The sequence below is a fragment of the Canis lupus genome, chromosome 18 (assembly GCF_048164855.1).
Source record: "Canis lupus baileyi chromosome 18, mCanLup2.hap1, whole genome shotgun sequence".
NCBI lineage: Eukaryota > Metazoa > Chordata > Mammalia > Carnivora > Canidae > Canis > Canis lupus.
In genome coordinates, this window is record NC_132855.1 from 29768994 (window position 1) to 29785627 (window position 16634).

General features: G+C 37.8%; 1 protein-coding gene across 1 annotated transcript in view; it reads right to left on the bottom strand.

Moving 5' to 3' along the window:
- Positions 1 to 316: 316 nt before the first annotated feature.
- TSPAN13 (tetraspanin 13) overlaps positions 317 to 16634 on the bottom strand; it is a 31775-nt gene continuing 15457 nt past the window's right edge. The window contains exons 2-6 of the mRNA XM_072783896.1: positions 8701 to 8868; positions 7588 to 7668; positions 6642 to 6755; positions 5275 to 5388; positions 317 to 1449 (exon numbers count right to left, since the gene is read on the bottom strand). Coding sequence (XP_072639997.1) covers positions 1375 to 1449; positions 5275 to 5388; positions 6642 to 6755; positions 7588 to 7668; positions 8701 to 8868 — 552 coding nt within the window. The 3' untranslated portion in view covers positions 317 to 1374. The remainder of the gene's footprint in view (positions 1450 to 5274; positions 5389 to 6641; positions 6756 to 7587; positions 7669 to 8700; positions 8869 to 16634) is intronic.

Consider the following 16634-nt stretch of genomic DNA (forward strand, 5'->3'; position numbering starts at 1 on the left):
CATATGGTTTCACTCATATGGAGAATATAAAAAATAGTGAAAGGGATCATAGGGGAAAGGAGAGAAAATGAGTGGGAAATATCAGTGAGGGAGACAGAACATGAGAGACTCCTAACTCTGAGAAACGAACGAGGGGTAGTGGAAGGGGAGGTGGGCAGGGGGTGTTGGGGTGACTGGGTGACGGGCACTGAGGGGGGCACTTGACGGGATGAGCACTGGGGGATATGCTATATGTTGGCAAATTGAACTCCAATAAAAAATACACACACACACAAAAAAAACCCAACAAAGCAATAAAGAATTCCACTTCACTTAATTAGTTTAGCAATTCTACCATTACTTTCTTTTAATCAAAACATTCACACATGACGAAAGGTTTCCATTATTTAATATTTTAACATAATATACAGAACCACAGTACTATTTCAATTTCAAATTATGGGAGCTCACATTCAAATATGCTTGGATTTGACAAGTTGCTGTTACAATACTGAGAAAAGTCATGAAAAAGGTACTTAACAATTTATAAGATAATCAAATATCTTTTTGCTACGTGGGCCAATGCATTAATAGTAACTTGTTTAAAAATGCAGTCTTTTTGGACCTCAAATTATTATAAAAGAATATGAAGAATATATAGCTATACTTTCTGAATTTCTCAGACCCATTCCATTTCAAAAGCTGAAGGCAAATATTACACATCAGAACATTCGTGAGATCCTTTCTCCTCTGTACTTACCTGTAAAAAATCAAAAACTAAACCACACTTTCCTAAGGACATAGCTATTTCTAGGCTACATTAGTGTAATCATAAAAGACTACTAGAACTAAATAATCACTTTTATGTTAACAATTTTCACCACAATACAGCTTTCCTAAAAAGACAGAATAAAACGAGGGATTTTGGATTTCCCTTACTGAATTTAACATAATAGAATCTCATACCTTCTGGCTTTCATAAACTTCAACTCATTTTTTCCAATAGGAACTATCTACACAGCACAGTGCTACATACAATTAATTATTCCAGTGAGATGTATATTTAGATTTACAATAGGATCAACACAATAGTGCCATACAAAGTTCTTCTGCAGGTAAAAATGCTAAGAAAGGCCACAGTGGACAGTGCCAGACACTGTGAGGACAGTAGATTCCAGGTACCACTGAGGTTTAGAGGGGACCACAAGTTTCTAATTTTTTCAGCAATGGGAAAAGAAAAACATTTAGAGAAACATAAGAGTAAAAATATATAATTCCACTGTCAATAATAATGTAACTTTTCAGATACTGCTTCCTTAAACAGGCAATTAGCTGAACTTTAAGTTAGAGAAAGTGAACAAGATCCAAATATGAAAGATATTCCTTGTTTTCTCATCAAAGGAATGCACTAGGATTAGCACGAGGATCTTTCTGGTTCCTGTATCTGTAGGTCAGCCAAACACCCAGGATCTGGAACAGAAGACAAAAAAAAAGAAGAGAAAGTAAAAGTTTTACCTACCTCTTCAGTGCACCAATAAATATCTGGAACCCCTCAAGTGTTGGCATCATTTGTTCAAAGAGGAAGATATTTCTTTTTCCCTTTCAAATGTAGTAATTGTCTTAATTTAGATGCTCTGAAAACAATTAACATGAATACTGGCCCTCCAGAGATTTCTGCATCCTCAAATCCCAGGACCTGGGACAAAGTTACCTTATGCGGTAACAGGGACTTTGCAGGCATGACTGGGTTAAAGATCTTGTGACAGAGAGTTTATACGGGTGGGCTCATTGATGTAATCACAAGGGTCCTTATAAAAAAAGAGGCAGGAAAAAAACAATGTCCACATCCTGTGGACAGAGAAAGTCCACAGGATGTCAGAAGCAGCAGGAAGCAGAGTCAGAGAGAAGGTGCTGCATAGCTGCCTAGAAGGTGGAGGACAAGGCCATGAGCCATAGAGCACAGGAAGCCTCTAGAAGCTGCAAAGGGCAAGGTGACATGTTCTCCCAGAAAGCCTCCCAGGGGAACCTGCATTTTAAGCTTCTGACCTCTAGCAGTATAAGGTAATAAATGTGTGTTGCTTTAAGCAACTCTATTTATGATTATTTGTTAGTGCAGCAAGAGGAACTTAATACAAACACTGAATTGTCTGGATAACTAAAATATCACATTATTTTGATAATTCAGAAACACTGGGTTGAGGAAAATTCAGCAATAACAAAACCCCCCACAATAACAAATTTTGCCAACACAGATATTTAAAAAATATTTTAATTCCTACCTCATGGGGATCTATACTTTTAGGAAAGTACTAAGTTGTTAACATGCCATTTGCCAAGCCAGGTTCACTGAAGTGTTAATATATTTTTTTTTTTTAAATAGGGAAGTGTCCATTCTATTTCTGCTACCTCAAAGTTGATTTACTTAAAATAACCAAAAATTTTTAGACCGAAAATGACAAAATTTTAATGGAACAAAATGAATTTCACATTATATTTTCCATGTTAGATCTGTGCCAGCTTTTTATCTAAATTTTGTTTGACTTCATAACTACTCATTAGTCCTTTAAACTACTTCTAGAGAATTATGATCCAAAATGTTCTCCATCACCACAGTAACAATCTCTGTGTTACTGTACCATTCACTGTTGGATAAATTATTATTAAAATCCCTAGCCAGGATTCAAAGGACATGGTATATAAAAGATAGACCAGGATTCCATGAAAGATCACTAAGTCTTCTTAGCTCTTAAGACACCGAAGACTCATGAGTTTATAGTCTTTAAATAAATAAATAAATAGATTTATTTATTTTAGAGAAAGAGCAAGCCAGAGTGTGTGAGTGAGGAGAGGTGTGAGAGGGAGAGAACCTTCAAGCGACTCCTCGTGCTGAGCACCGAGCCTGACATGGGGCTCGATCCCATGACCCATGAAATCATGACTTGAGCCAAAACCAAGAGTCAGACGCTCAACCAACTGCACCACCTGGGTGCCCTTCATGAGTTTATATTCTTAAGAGAATTAATATTTTTAAAAAACAGTAGGGGGAGAGTGAATAGACAGAACAGCGAAGATTTCCAGGGCAGTGAAAATATTCCTTAGGATATTATAATGATAGATACATGTCATTACACAATTATCCAAATCCATAAAATGTACAAAAGTAAACACTAATTGTAAACTATGGACCTCGAGTGATTATGATACGTCAATGTAGGTTCATCAACTGTAACAAATGTCCCACTCTGGTGAGTAATGGCAATAACAGGAGGGACTATGCCTGTGTAAAGACAAGGAATATGTGGGAAGTTTACATATACATTTACTGTACTTTTCTCTTAATTTTGCTATGGACCTACAACTGCTCTTAAGAAAAATAAATTCCTTAAAAAAAAATAAGCACAACTGAAGATAGTGTAACTTGATGAAGAGAAAATGGAGCTGCTCAAAAGAATTAAATTCACAAAATAAATTCCAAATATAAAAAGGAAACCACATGGCAAGATCTGGCTAATGGGGGATATGGAGATGGTTCATCCCAGTTTTTCTCCTATCGATATTTTTAAATTTTCATGGAAAAAGATCCTACTTTTAACAAGAAACAAAAGAATAATGCACAGAATTGTTTTTAAACAGTATATCAATTTTCTTGAATCAATGTCATAACCAACCCACAAGTAAGACAGCTCTTTTCTGAGAAAACATGAAATGAAAAAACTGCTCAGAATAGAGAGATGTCAGGGGAGACTTCTTTTAAAAAATGAATATTAACTTTGGTCTTTATCTCGACTTTGTTAATACAGCCAAGTGTGAATTTTTCATTCTCAAGGGAAGAAAAGGAAACTGAATAGAATATAATATATCCACATATATGTATATATAATGTGCTATATACTGACCATATATCATATACATGTTATATAAATTAGATATGCAAATGCAGTATATGCATTATATATAGAATATTAATTTTTTTTAAGATTTTATTTATTCATGAGAGACACAGAGACATACAAAGAGGGAGAAGCAGGCTCCCTGTGGGGAACCTAATTCATGACTTGATCCCAGGACTTTGGGATCATGCCCTGAACTGAAGGCAGACATTGAAATACTGAGCCACGCAGGCATCCCCTAAATTTTATTTTCTCCTGTCAGTCATTTCTCACGTCTTAGCCTAGATAGAAGGAACTTGAAGGGCAGAGAAACTGTTCCTTCCCCAGCACTCTAATTTAACCAGCTCATTACTGAAGACCACAAGCTGGTCCACGGGTTTGCTATTACAGCAATAAACATTCCTGTCTATTCATTTTACATAGCTATAGGATTATCTCCAAGAAATAAAGCACTGTAAGTAGAATGTATGAATTTTTCAAAAATTAATTTTGATACACATTGTCAACTCAGCTATATCAAAAAACATCCAAAGATATCAAGAGCCTCATAAAAACACTGCAAAAGGAATTAGCATTCCTCCAAAACTATCCAACAATATGAGTGTGGTTTTGCTTACAGACATATATATTACATATCAATGTATTAATATGATATACATATTATATAAATATCAATATGATAATATATTAGTATTATATAAATATCAAGTTACTATAAATAAGAAATTAATACTGTTTATCTAAGTTTTGGAAAGCTAGGAATAATGAGGGATGGGCTTGGAAGGCAATTTTTAAAGCATATCTTTATATGTATGTGTGTGTTCTATAATATTTATATTTAATAGTCTGAATGTCTTACCTATTCCAAAATGAAATCTAAAATTTTAATTTATCATAAAACTCTACAAACAGAAGACTCTAGAAATAACTCGGTCTAAACTCATTTCATTTGTTCATTACATTTTACATAATTTAATAGTCAAGCATCTTGCCCTGTATAAAATTAAACCTAGATCCGTGAGGTCTTCTGTTTTCAAGCCAGGGCTCCTCTGATTATAATCCTAGTTCTCCATGAGAATATTCATTGATACATTCCGAAAGTTAAGGGCCATGCTAAGGCAAAATGCCATGCCCTCTTGCCATATAAAACAGAAATCCCTGGGATCCCTGGGTGGCGCAGCGGTTTAGCGCCTGCCTTTGGCCCAGGGCGCAATCCTGGAGACCCGGGATCGAATCCCATGTCGGGCTCCCGGTGCATGGAGCCTGCTTCTCCCTCTGCCTATGTCTCTGCCTCTCTCTCTCTCTCTCTCTGTGACTATCATAAATAAATAAAAATTAAAAAAAAAAATAAAAAACAGAAATCCCTATGACAAAAGTGGAAAGATAGTGAGTTATTTGCACCCACCTCTGTAAAGCTGAAGAAGAGGCCAATGCCACCAACAAACCTCAAAACCTCTCCAGCATATTTTCCTATTATTGGAGCACACAGTGAGCATGGGTGGCTGCTTTTGGCACAGCTCTGTATCAATTAAAAGAAAAAAAAAAAGGACTTTTATTTCAAAGTACAATTACAGACAGCAGATAAACACTGAACACACCTAAAAATGAGTGAGTAGAGTATTATACCCGATTGGGACCTTGGCTGTTTAGTATTATCCTAAATTCTTAGATGGCTCCAAAGATTCCCAACCCCAGCTTACACTCCCCAAGTAATCACCCCACCTTGAGTGTGGATGGGTTTTGTGAAAACGATACAGTCACTGCAATGTTCACAGGGTGGTTACACAGACATCATCTTAACAGAATGGAGAGATTATCATACTGACTTTGATGCTGCCATATTATAAGATGGCTGTATAGTTAGAACCTGAGAGCAGCCTCTAGGAACTAAGGAACACCCAGTAAGAAAATGGGACTTCAGCACTACGACCACCAGGAACTGAATTCTGCCAACACCCACTGAGGTTGGCAGAGTACCCCAAGCCTCAGATGAGATTGCAGGCCTGGCCAACACCTTGATTTCACCCAGGTGAGACCTTAAGTGGAGGACCCAACTAAATCATTCTCCTGTTCCTGATTCATAGAAACTGAGACAACACATGTGTCACATAGCACTAAAAAGCTAATAATCCCACAAAAGAGGCCTCATCGAGGGAAAAATCCAGCTCCGGTCTCAGAGACAGTGATAGGAGTTTCCCCGGAATATAAACACGTGTGAACTTCCTAGTAGGGTCACACTGCGAGTCTAGTCTCATATAGGGGTCTGGCCTGGGTGGCTCCAACTTGTCCATCGCTAGCTCAACTCCCACACAGAAAGAGCAGGAAGTTGTCATGGGGAAGAAGGGAGGGAGTTAGGTCCCATGTATCCTCCCTGCTGGGGATGTTTAACTGGAGCCCAAAGATTTGAATAGACTACTCTCCTACTACCCTGCTTCAAAACCAAGTTATTTACACAGCTCTTCTGTACCTCTAAGGCTAGCTAATCTGCTTATTTTTCTTTCACAACTTGTCCTGGAGGAATTGAATGGGAAAGGAATTAGGGGTAAAGTACCACAAGCACCTGTGTCTGGCCTCTCTGGAATATTTAGTACTCTCACGAGAAGATACTTGAGAATAGACAAATGATACAATAGTATACACGGAATATAATATAGGTATATGCAAAGCATTGTAAAAATACAACTCAGCATCAGAAATTCCATTCCTTTCATGTTAATCATTATTTGTTGTATGTAATACATCTCCAAAAAGTATTTTACATTTTGTACTTACAGCCAGACAGGTGTCATTTGGGTTAAAACTTCGAAACCCACAGCAGTTTAAATTTCTCTGGATGTCATTTCGAGCACTTGCTGTATTGTTCCAACCAACTTCCAGAAGCTGACCCTAGAAAATGTATTTAATATATACATTAAAATGTGTTACCCCTGCACAAAATGTATGAAACTAGAGCCTGCAACTTTTAATAACTAATGTACCTTAATAAATACTCTTTGTAAGATGATTAAAAGTTTTCAAAGGGTAATACCTAAATTTGTAACAAAAAGGAAAGCACCATTTCTATCTCAAGAATGAAAAGTCTTAATTTTTACATGCATTTAAAAAGAAGCACTTAGGGGCAGCCCGGGTGGCTCAGCAGTTTAGCGCCGCCTTCAGCCCAGGGTGTGATCCTGGGGATCCAGGATCGAGTCCCACGTCAGGCTCCCTGCATGGAACCTGCTTCTCCCTCTGCCTGTGTCTCTGCCTCTCTCATGAATAAATAAATAAAATCTTTAAAAAAAAAAAAGAAGAAGAAGCACTTAGTTCAAAAGATTGTCAGACTGAAACAAGACACATTTTCTACTGCCATAAACCGAGATGCATATTCTTTTACAGATTAAGAGTTTGGAAAGTGTCATTGCTAGAATGGAATCTCAAACATTTCATTGTATAGTGGTGGGAAAAGACTGGGTGAACATCTTTTACTAGTAGCACTTTTTACCCAGTGAAGAGAAAATTTCACTTCAAGGATGCAAAAAAAAATAGCAACACCTGATGATGTTTCAGGGCTCCAATCAGTCCCACTAATGCAACCAGTAACAACAGATTTTAGGTGTGAACAGTGAAATGCCATTCTGAGCAAGGAGGAATTATCTTATATCCCAATCTTTTCTCCCCCATTTTTCCTACACATACTATAAGGCATAATAAAGTAAAAGAAAAAAAAATATTTGCTTACCTGTTGCTCCTCGTTCAGGGCTAAGCAAGCACATGATACAGAAAACTGGACGATAAATACAAGTAAGAGAATAATCATGTACTGAGAATTCAAGTTAAGGCATTTCTCAATACTCTTAACATAAAATAGAGGTACTGACAACTTCAGAATGTACTAGAAGGAATTCAACCAGAAAACAGAACAAATGGCACCTGGAGAAAGTTCACTGAGAACACAATTATTATTTTCATTAATACACTGCAGATATTTCATAATAAAAAATACTAATATTTAACTAAAAGCTGATCTGTTAGAATTTCATTTAGATTAAGATAAAAATTCTTACATATATAAAACAAGAAATAAATATAGATAAATGTATTTAAGGTTTCTTAATATTAAAATCTAAAAACAAATCATTGAAATTCTCAACCACATATTAACCTTCTGGAAAGGATCTAGAGGTCACTGAATCAATTCAATTTAACTCCAAATTTGCAATATATAAATAGGATTATACTGAATTTGCAGAATACATTCTTCATGATGTGCAAAGGATAAAGTGGGAACATATACAGTAATTTCACCTGGGATGCCTGGGTGGCTCAGTGGTTGAGCGACTGCCTTTGGCTCAGGGTGTGATCTGGGATGGAGTCCCACATCAGGTTCCCTGCATGGAGCCTGCTTCTCCCTCTGCTTATGTCTCTGCTTCTCTCTGACTGTGTCTCTCATGAATATATAAATAAAATCTTTAAAAAATAAATTAAAATAATAATAATAATTTCACCCTAAGAAACATTCCTAATGTTAAACAAATACACATAGGGCATGCTAAGAGTTACTCCCTGACAATTTTTTTTTTTAAGATTTTTATTATTTATTCATGAGAGACAGAGAGAGACCAGCAGAGACACAGGCAGAGGGAGAAGCAGGCTCCACACAGGAAGCCCGATGTGGGACTCCAGGATCACGCCCTGGGCTGAAGGCAGGCGCTCAACCACTGAGCCACCCAGGTCCCCTCCCTGACAATTTCCTAATGATAATTCCAAATCAGTTGTAATTATCAAAAGAATAATCAATAAACGTTAAGAACAAACTCAATTGGAGTAAAAATTCTCTTTTAAAAAAGGATACAAAAAAAAGCAACACTTGATGGTGTTTTACCGCTCCAATCAGCCCCACCAATGCAATCAGGAACAGGAAGATGCCCACTGCAATGACCACACCAACCACTCGGAGGCTCGAAATCAGCCCAAAACCAATGCCCCATGCTGCGATTCCAATTAGCAACAGACTAACCAACTGAAAAAACAACCAAATGGGCCAGGGATGGGGCAGGGGGAAGAGAAAGAGGGAAAGAAAATATCAATTTATATAACATCAAGAATACTTCTCAGTATCTTACAAATGACTACTCATACTCAATACTAGAGTACACACAAGATCTTAGTAGATAGTATTGTACTGTATTAACAAATTAATCCTCAGTCACGCTTTAAAAAAAAAACTAATAATCATCTATGAAATTATTATGAAGCCTCAGAGGTCATCTGGTTTACTAAGCCTAAACAATTTCTACCTAAGCTTTTGAAATCATGGCATATGTAAAACTCCTAGATGCCAATATCTCAGTCCAACTTACTGATTACTTCACATGGAAATCACTTGTGTTTCCTTCAAACGCAGGCAGACTGTAACCTCTGTGATGCCTTCCTCATCCCCTGTAAATGGTTCTTCAAAGATAGTTCCATTGTTCCCCTCATCACACTCTCCTTCTGTTGCCAAGCCTGTCTCTCCTGGGAGACCGGGAGAACTTTGGGAGGAAGGCCCCATTTCTCACCTGTCTGTATCCCCAGGACCTATCATGGAACCCTTGCCTTGCAGTCAAAAATTTCTCAAAGTGTTGAAAACAATTGCTTTCGGTGTCACCATGCATCCTATTAGAATTCAGAGATTATTAAAACTTGTAGGACAATGTGAAACAGTTTAGCTATTTTGAGTACAGTGGTATTCTGAGCAAGACAAAACTATTTTATACTCCATATATTTATATACTGGTAAAATAAAACCAAGAGGCAGGATGCATGCCTCAAAGTCAGTCATTACCTGTAAAACAAAATTATGATTATTTCTTTAGAATAGCAAATAAAGAGCATGCCATGTAAAGATTATGATGAAGTGATAGAAGATAAAGCTGAAACAGGTATGTGGGAGGGCTGGGGGTGAGGCTGTGGGACAGGAACCAAGCAATATCTTCAACCATTTCCTGGAGTGAGTGGATGACAGTACCATACACAGCATCAAAATACCTAAAATATAGTTTCTAGCACCATTTCAAGACCCAATAAACGTTGTTTCAAAATATAAATCACCATTCACTCAAATGGATTTTTACTCAAATATCTAAGTTTTTATATTTGTAATCATAGTGTAGGAACACAAATTTTAAATATTTTAGTATCTCCAACTTCTTACATGTGTACAGATACAAGTAAAACTGAAATATTGACAAATAGAACTATTGGTATTTTTTTTAAGATTTTATTTATTTGAGAGAAAGAAAGCATGCATGGGAGAAAGCACAAGCAGAAGCAGAGGGAAGGGCAGAGGGAGGGAGAAGGAGGCTCCCCGCTGAGGAGGAAGCCCGACATAGGGCTCTGGGGCTCAATCCCAGGACGTTGGGATCATGACCTGAGCCGAAGGCAGATGCTCAACCAACTGAGCCACCAGACAACTCCATCTATTTCTATTTTTATCCATTGATTATAAAGCAGATCTTGAGAAGGAAAGAAACTGTCTGTAACGTGACAGAACCAAGTTAGGAAGTTACATGGACTTGGTGTTCTCCACTGCAGTTAGTATAACCAGAAACTTTTGTTCTCAGTGGGAGAAGGCAAGGAATTCTCAGAAACTGCCACCCAGAAATTGTTTGGTCCCTCTCATTTTCTTACATGCTCCTTTTATCAGCAGGTCCATTTGCTTCTGTCTTGTTTCTATTGCTTCACTCTCCATCTTCTCATGACTTCCAGCTATCCTGGGTTGAGAAAAAGTCCTCTGCACCACCAGCAAGCTTATTCCTGACTCTGTGTTATCCAAATATAGCATGTTTCCTTCCACAAGTGAAAGAAGGTAAGAGGATGCGAGGACAGGCCTTCACCTCAGCATCCGCACTGCACCACAGCACCAAATGCTGAAGGTGTTCCATATTTTCAACACATCAGAGTAACTGGCTGTATCAGTCAGGGTTCTCCACAGAAAAAGAACAGGATATGTACTTAGAAATAGAGATTTATTTTAAGGAATCGGGTCATGCAATTGTGGGACCAGCATGTCCAAAATTTGTAGGAGGACAGCAGATTGATAATTCAGGCAGGTCTTCCATGATCCAGTCTTGAAGCACAATTCTGTCTTCCTTAGGAAACCTCAGTTTTTGTTCTTAAGGTTTTCAACTGATTGGATGAGACATACCACAATGGGAGTAATCTGCTTAACTAAAGTCAATTGAGTGTAAATGTTCAGTCTAAAAAATACCTTCAAATCAATAGCTACACTAGCATTCAACCAAACATCTGGGCACCACAGCCTAGCCAAATAGACACACGAAATTAACCAGCACACTTGCCAACCTTAATTCCTGAGTCTGATGCTTATTTCCTAATTCAATTAAATTTGGAAGCAGGATTATCACTCTTAGTCTTAGAGCCAAAAAAGATCAGAAGGATGAATAATACAGTAGTTACAATTCTTCTAACCTCATAGTTTAAAAAATCCTTTTAGGAATCATACCAAATCCTTACTATATTAACGAAATTCTTACAAGTCAAATATTCAACAGCAAATGACTGGTGCCCACTACACACTAAAAGCCAGAGACAAAATATCCCTACTAGAAAAAAGGTTGGCAACTTTCCTCTGTAAAAGGTCAGATATTTATCATTTACCCTTGTGGATCATACAAGAGGCCTCTACCACAACTGTTCAACTCTGCTATTGTAACACAAAAGCAACAGCAAACGAATGAGCAGGGCTGTGTTCCAATAACACTTTATTGACAGATACTGAAATTTAAATTCATGTGATTTTAATCACAAAATATTATTCTTCCTTTGATTTTTTTAATCATTTAAAAATATAAAACCATTCTTAGTTGGCAGGTATACAATAACAGGCAGTGGAATGGATGTGGCCCATCAGCCAGTTTGTTGACCCTTGCTCTAGAAGTCAGTGTAGGAGAGAATAAAAAATTATAATGGGACAAAAAACTGCTTTACCAGTATTTTTACAAGATGGGTTGGAGGACAGAATAATCCAAAAAGTCCAGATAAACAGAATAGGCCAAAGACTGAGTAGAAATAGTAAAGGCACAGGTAGTAGGCTGAAAAAAATGACCATACTGTGAATATTACCTTATAGAACAAGAGAATATAACTATTATTTATAATAAATATATAATGAAAGAATATAAAATATTTTGTAAATATTATTTTATATAGCGAAAGAGGTGACTAAATTAATAATCTTAAAAGGAGGAGCTTATCCTGAATTATCAGGTAGACTCTAAACGTCATCACAAGTATCCTTGTAAGAGAGAAGGAGAGGAAGACACTCAGGGAGGAGACAGCCATGTAACAACATAGGCAGAGGGTGGTATGGCTCCAAGCCAAGGAATGCCAACAGCAGCCGGAAGATAGAAGAGGCAAGGAACAGCTTCTCCCCCAGGGCTCTCAGAGAGAGTGCAACCCTGATGGTACTTTCATTTTGGACTTCTGGTCTCCTCAACTGCAGGAATAAATTTCTATTGTGTTTAAGCCACCACGTTTGTGGTAATCTGTCAAAGAAACCCTAGGAAACTAATACAGAACAATTCACACAGTGAGCACTGGACAAATCAGGAACCTCTGTTACAGAAAGCTGTCCTATATTTTACCACTAAGAGAATCCTACCATGCAGCTGAAGTATTCAGGTATCCCTATCAGCACCCTCCTACAAGACCAAATCCTTTATTTACATCTCAACAACATCTCAGCAAAATGAGAAAATTGTCTTCTGCTCTGTTACCAACTTATAGCCTCCTCAAAAATGAAAATCTTTTCCCTTTTGAAAAACAAGATCTACAGCTGAAAGAAAGGGATACTTTATCATATCAATAAGAAATTCCAGGTCTCAGATTAGGCATTATGCTATTATTGAAAACATTATCTAAAGCATACACAAGTTTCTCTGCTCTGATTTTTTTTTTTAAGATTTTATTTATTTACTCATGAGAGACAGAGAGAGAGAGAAGCAGAGGCACAGGCAGAGGGAGAAGCATGCTCCATGCAGGGAGCCTGATGTGGGACTCGATCCCGGATCCCCAGGTTCATGCCCTAAGCCAAAGGCAGACGCTTAACTGCTGAGCCATCCAGGTGTCCCTGATTATTTTTTTAAGTAAGGGAAAAAAGAGGATACTCCCATCAATAGACCTCTCTGTTAGAAGTATTTTTCACCAAGTTCACTCCACTACGTCTCTACCATTGTTGTCAGTCTATCCTTATCACTAATACCAAGCACTCCTGTAAAAACACTGAAGAAAGTATATCAGTTTCCTATTGTCACTTTAGCAAATTACCACCAGTGCAATGGCTTAAACAACACAAATTTATTCTGCTGCAATTCTAGAGGTCAGAAGTCCAACATGGGTCTTACTAAGCTAAATCACAATGTCAATAAGGCTGCATTCCTTCTGGAAGCTCTTGGGCCAATCCCTTTCTTTGCTTTTTCCACCTTCTGGAAGACACTTGCATTCCATTGCCTGCAACCACTTCTTCCATCTTCAAAGCCAGCAGCATAGTATATTCAAATCCTAGTGTACAACCCGTTTCCCTAAGCACATCTCTTTCTTTGAGTAGAGCCCTCCTGCATCCCTCTTATAAGGACCTTTGTGATTACATAGGGCTTTCCCAGATAGTCCAGATTAATCGTCCCATCTCCAAATGCCTAATCACATTTCAAAGTTCCTTTTGCTATGTAACATAACAATCCATATCCAAAGATTAGGATGTGCCTCTTTGGGGGCAAAGGGATATTATTCAGCCTACCTTAGAAGGTCCTAGGGTCATGGGCAACTGAGCTACCATCGAATCTTCCTTGCTGCAAATACTTTAAAATATTGAAAAAGATTATAATATTTTATTTAAATATATACCTGAGCACCAAGAAACTATAGGAAAGTCCTATAGGCCAGAAAGGAAGGGGAAATGCAAAGTCAGGACTGTAAGCATACAACTGGTGAGGTGGGGTAGGGTGGGGAGGGGCGGGCAGGAGAGCAATAGTTCTGGATGGCAAGGGTAGAAAGGAATCTGTCAATCAGAACAGTCCTTGAAGAGGAGGGACTTGAGTTTCAAACCAGGCAGGACTGGGAAGGAGAACTAAGACCCTTACATAACGAGCTTTTCTAGAAAGCTGTATTTTCAGTATTATACAAAAACTACACCACCACCCCCAGGATGATAACAAAGATTTCCAAGTGCCTTCTAAAAGCTTTTTGCAACAAAGAGTAACTCTAAGCTTTGAAAGTCTGGAGTCTAAATGTCTGGAGTCTTAATGTCACTAGCCAGGCATGCAGGAAGCTTCAAGCCAAGCGAGTTAGATAAAAGCTAATCAAAGGCAGTGATGGGATTTAGAGAAGGAAAACTCACAGAAGCAAATCCAAAATGATTCAGGAGGGACATTTGCAAATCCTAGCCCTCACACCATTCCCAAAGAAAAAAGTAAAAATTTTTCTATCAAAAATCACAAAACACGTAAGAAAAAAGAAATTTTCCAGTAGAGGGATACAACAGACACAGCAAAAGAGTTAGAGCCCTCAAGATGTTGAGGTAATAGAATTAACCAAATGAGACTAAAATTATGTTTAAACTGACTAAAAAGACAAAAAATAAACAATATAGACAAAACAAAACTATATTTAAAAATGAGACTTGAATGGCACCTGGGTGGCTCAGTCAGCTAAGCGTCTGTCTTCGGCTCAGGTCATGATCCCAGGGTCCTGGGATCGAGCCCTGCATCAGGCTCCCTACTCAGCATGGAGCCTGCTTCTCCCTCTCCTCTCTGCTCATGCCCTGTTCTGCTCTCTCTCTCAAATAAATAAATAAAAATCTTTTTAAAAAGAGAGAGACACTTGAAAAAGAGCCAAACAGAGCAAAGCCAAAGAAAGTAGAAAGAAGAGAAAGATATTATAGGAAAGATAAATCAAGCTTCCTTTAAAAAAAAAAGAAAAATATAATAGGCCTTTGACAAAATTACTTTTTTTTTTTAATTTTTATTTATTTATGATAGTCACAGAGAGAGAGAGAGAGAGAGGCAGAGACATAGGCAGAGGGAGAAGCAGGCTCCATGCACCGGGAGCCCGATGTGGGATTCGATCCCGGGTCTCCAGGATCGAGCCCTGGACCAAAGGCAGGCGCCAAACCATTGTGCCACCCAGGGATCCCACAAAATTACTTTTTTAAGAAAAAGAACATAAGTCCCCAAAATGTCCTTAACTGATGAAGAATAGCTATCAAAAACCCAAAGCAAAAAATCATACTCAATGATAAAACGTGAGAAACATTTCCTTCAAATTTCAGGAGTAAGACCAGGGTGCTATCACGCTTTCTCTTCAGTGTTGCAGTGGAGATCTTAGACAACTGAGTAAGAGTGAAAATTAAAGATGAGGAGGAAACACAGCTGTCATTATTCATATTAATAGGAGTATCCACATGGGAAATCCAAGAGGCTGTAAATATTAAAACTGGTAAGAATGAGAAAAGTTACTATAAATAGGAACACTATACAAATGTCAATAACATGCTAATGCACCCCCCCAAGACTTTCTAATTTTTTTTTTAACAATGTGATTCATAATAGGCCCTGTAAATCTCAGGTACATATAAGTAAATCTAAGAAAAGTATTAGAAGACCTTCATGGGGAAAATTGTGAAGTTAATTGAAGAACATCAAAACCTGCATTAGGGACACCAGGGTGGCTCAGAGGTTGAGCATCTGCCTTCAGCTCAGGTTGTGATCCTGGGATTGAGTCTTGCATCAGGCTCCCAGTGGATAGCCTGCTTCTTCCTGTGCCTATGTCTCTAACTCTATGTGTCCCTCATGAATAAATAAAATCTAAAAACACTCCAAAAAACTGCATTAAATAAAGAGATATAACATGTTCATGAGTGGAAACATTATAATAAAGCATCAATTCACCTCCAATTTAGCCTACAAATTCAATGTATTGCTAGTCAGTCTCTAAGATATTTTTGGGTGGAACTTGATACAATAATCTATTAATTTTCATGAAAGAATAAATGTTACCTGTCACCAAAGGGCTAAGAACATTTTTAAGACTAAATAGGCTGAAATAAATAGAGAAAGAAAGAAAGAAAGAAAGAAAGAAGAAAGAAAGAAAGAAAGAAAGAAAGAAAGAAAGAAAGACTGTGTCTTCTCCACTCTTTCTTAGCCCAGCTGCAGTGTCACCAGCAACATGCATAAGAAATGCTCTTAGTAGCAAATAAACCTTTGTCAGTGCTTACAAGCAACCATCCTGGGCTCTCTCTGTTGTTGCTTTCACCATGCTCTGCAAAACCTGGGCCTACCTGGCTCTACATCTTTTGGACAGGTTATTTCATTTTATATTTTAAGATTGTATTTATTTATTTGAGAGAGTGTGAGAACAGCAGGAAGGGCAGAGGGAGAGGGTAAAACAGATTCCCCATGAAGAGAGAGCCTGATGTGGGGTTTGATCTCAGGACCCTGTGATCATGACCTGAGCAGAAGGCAGCCTCCTAACTGACTGAGTCACCCAGGTGCCCCTAATTTTTTTTAATTAATAAAATTAAACCTAGAAATAAAACTAAAAAACTAATAAGTTAAAAATCCAAATATCACAATTTATTACAAATGTTCAATAATCAAAATCAAGTAGTTGACACAGATCTAAATAAGCCAACAGTGTAGGCTTTGAAGGTGACAGAATTCCAAATCAGTAGGGAAAGAGGTGGCTTTAATTAATAGCCTTGTTGGCAGCCCCAGTGGCTTAGCAGTTTAG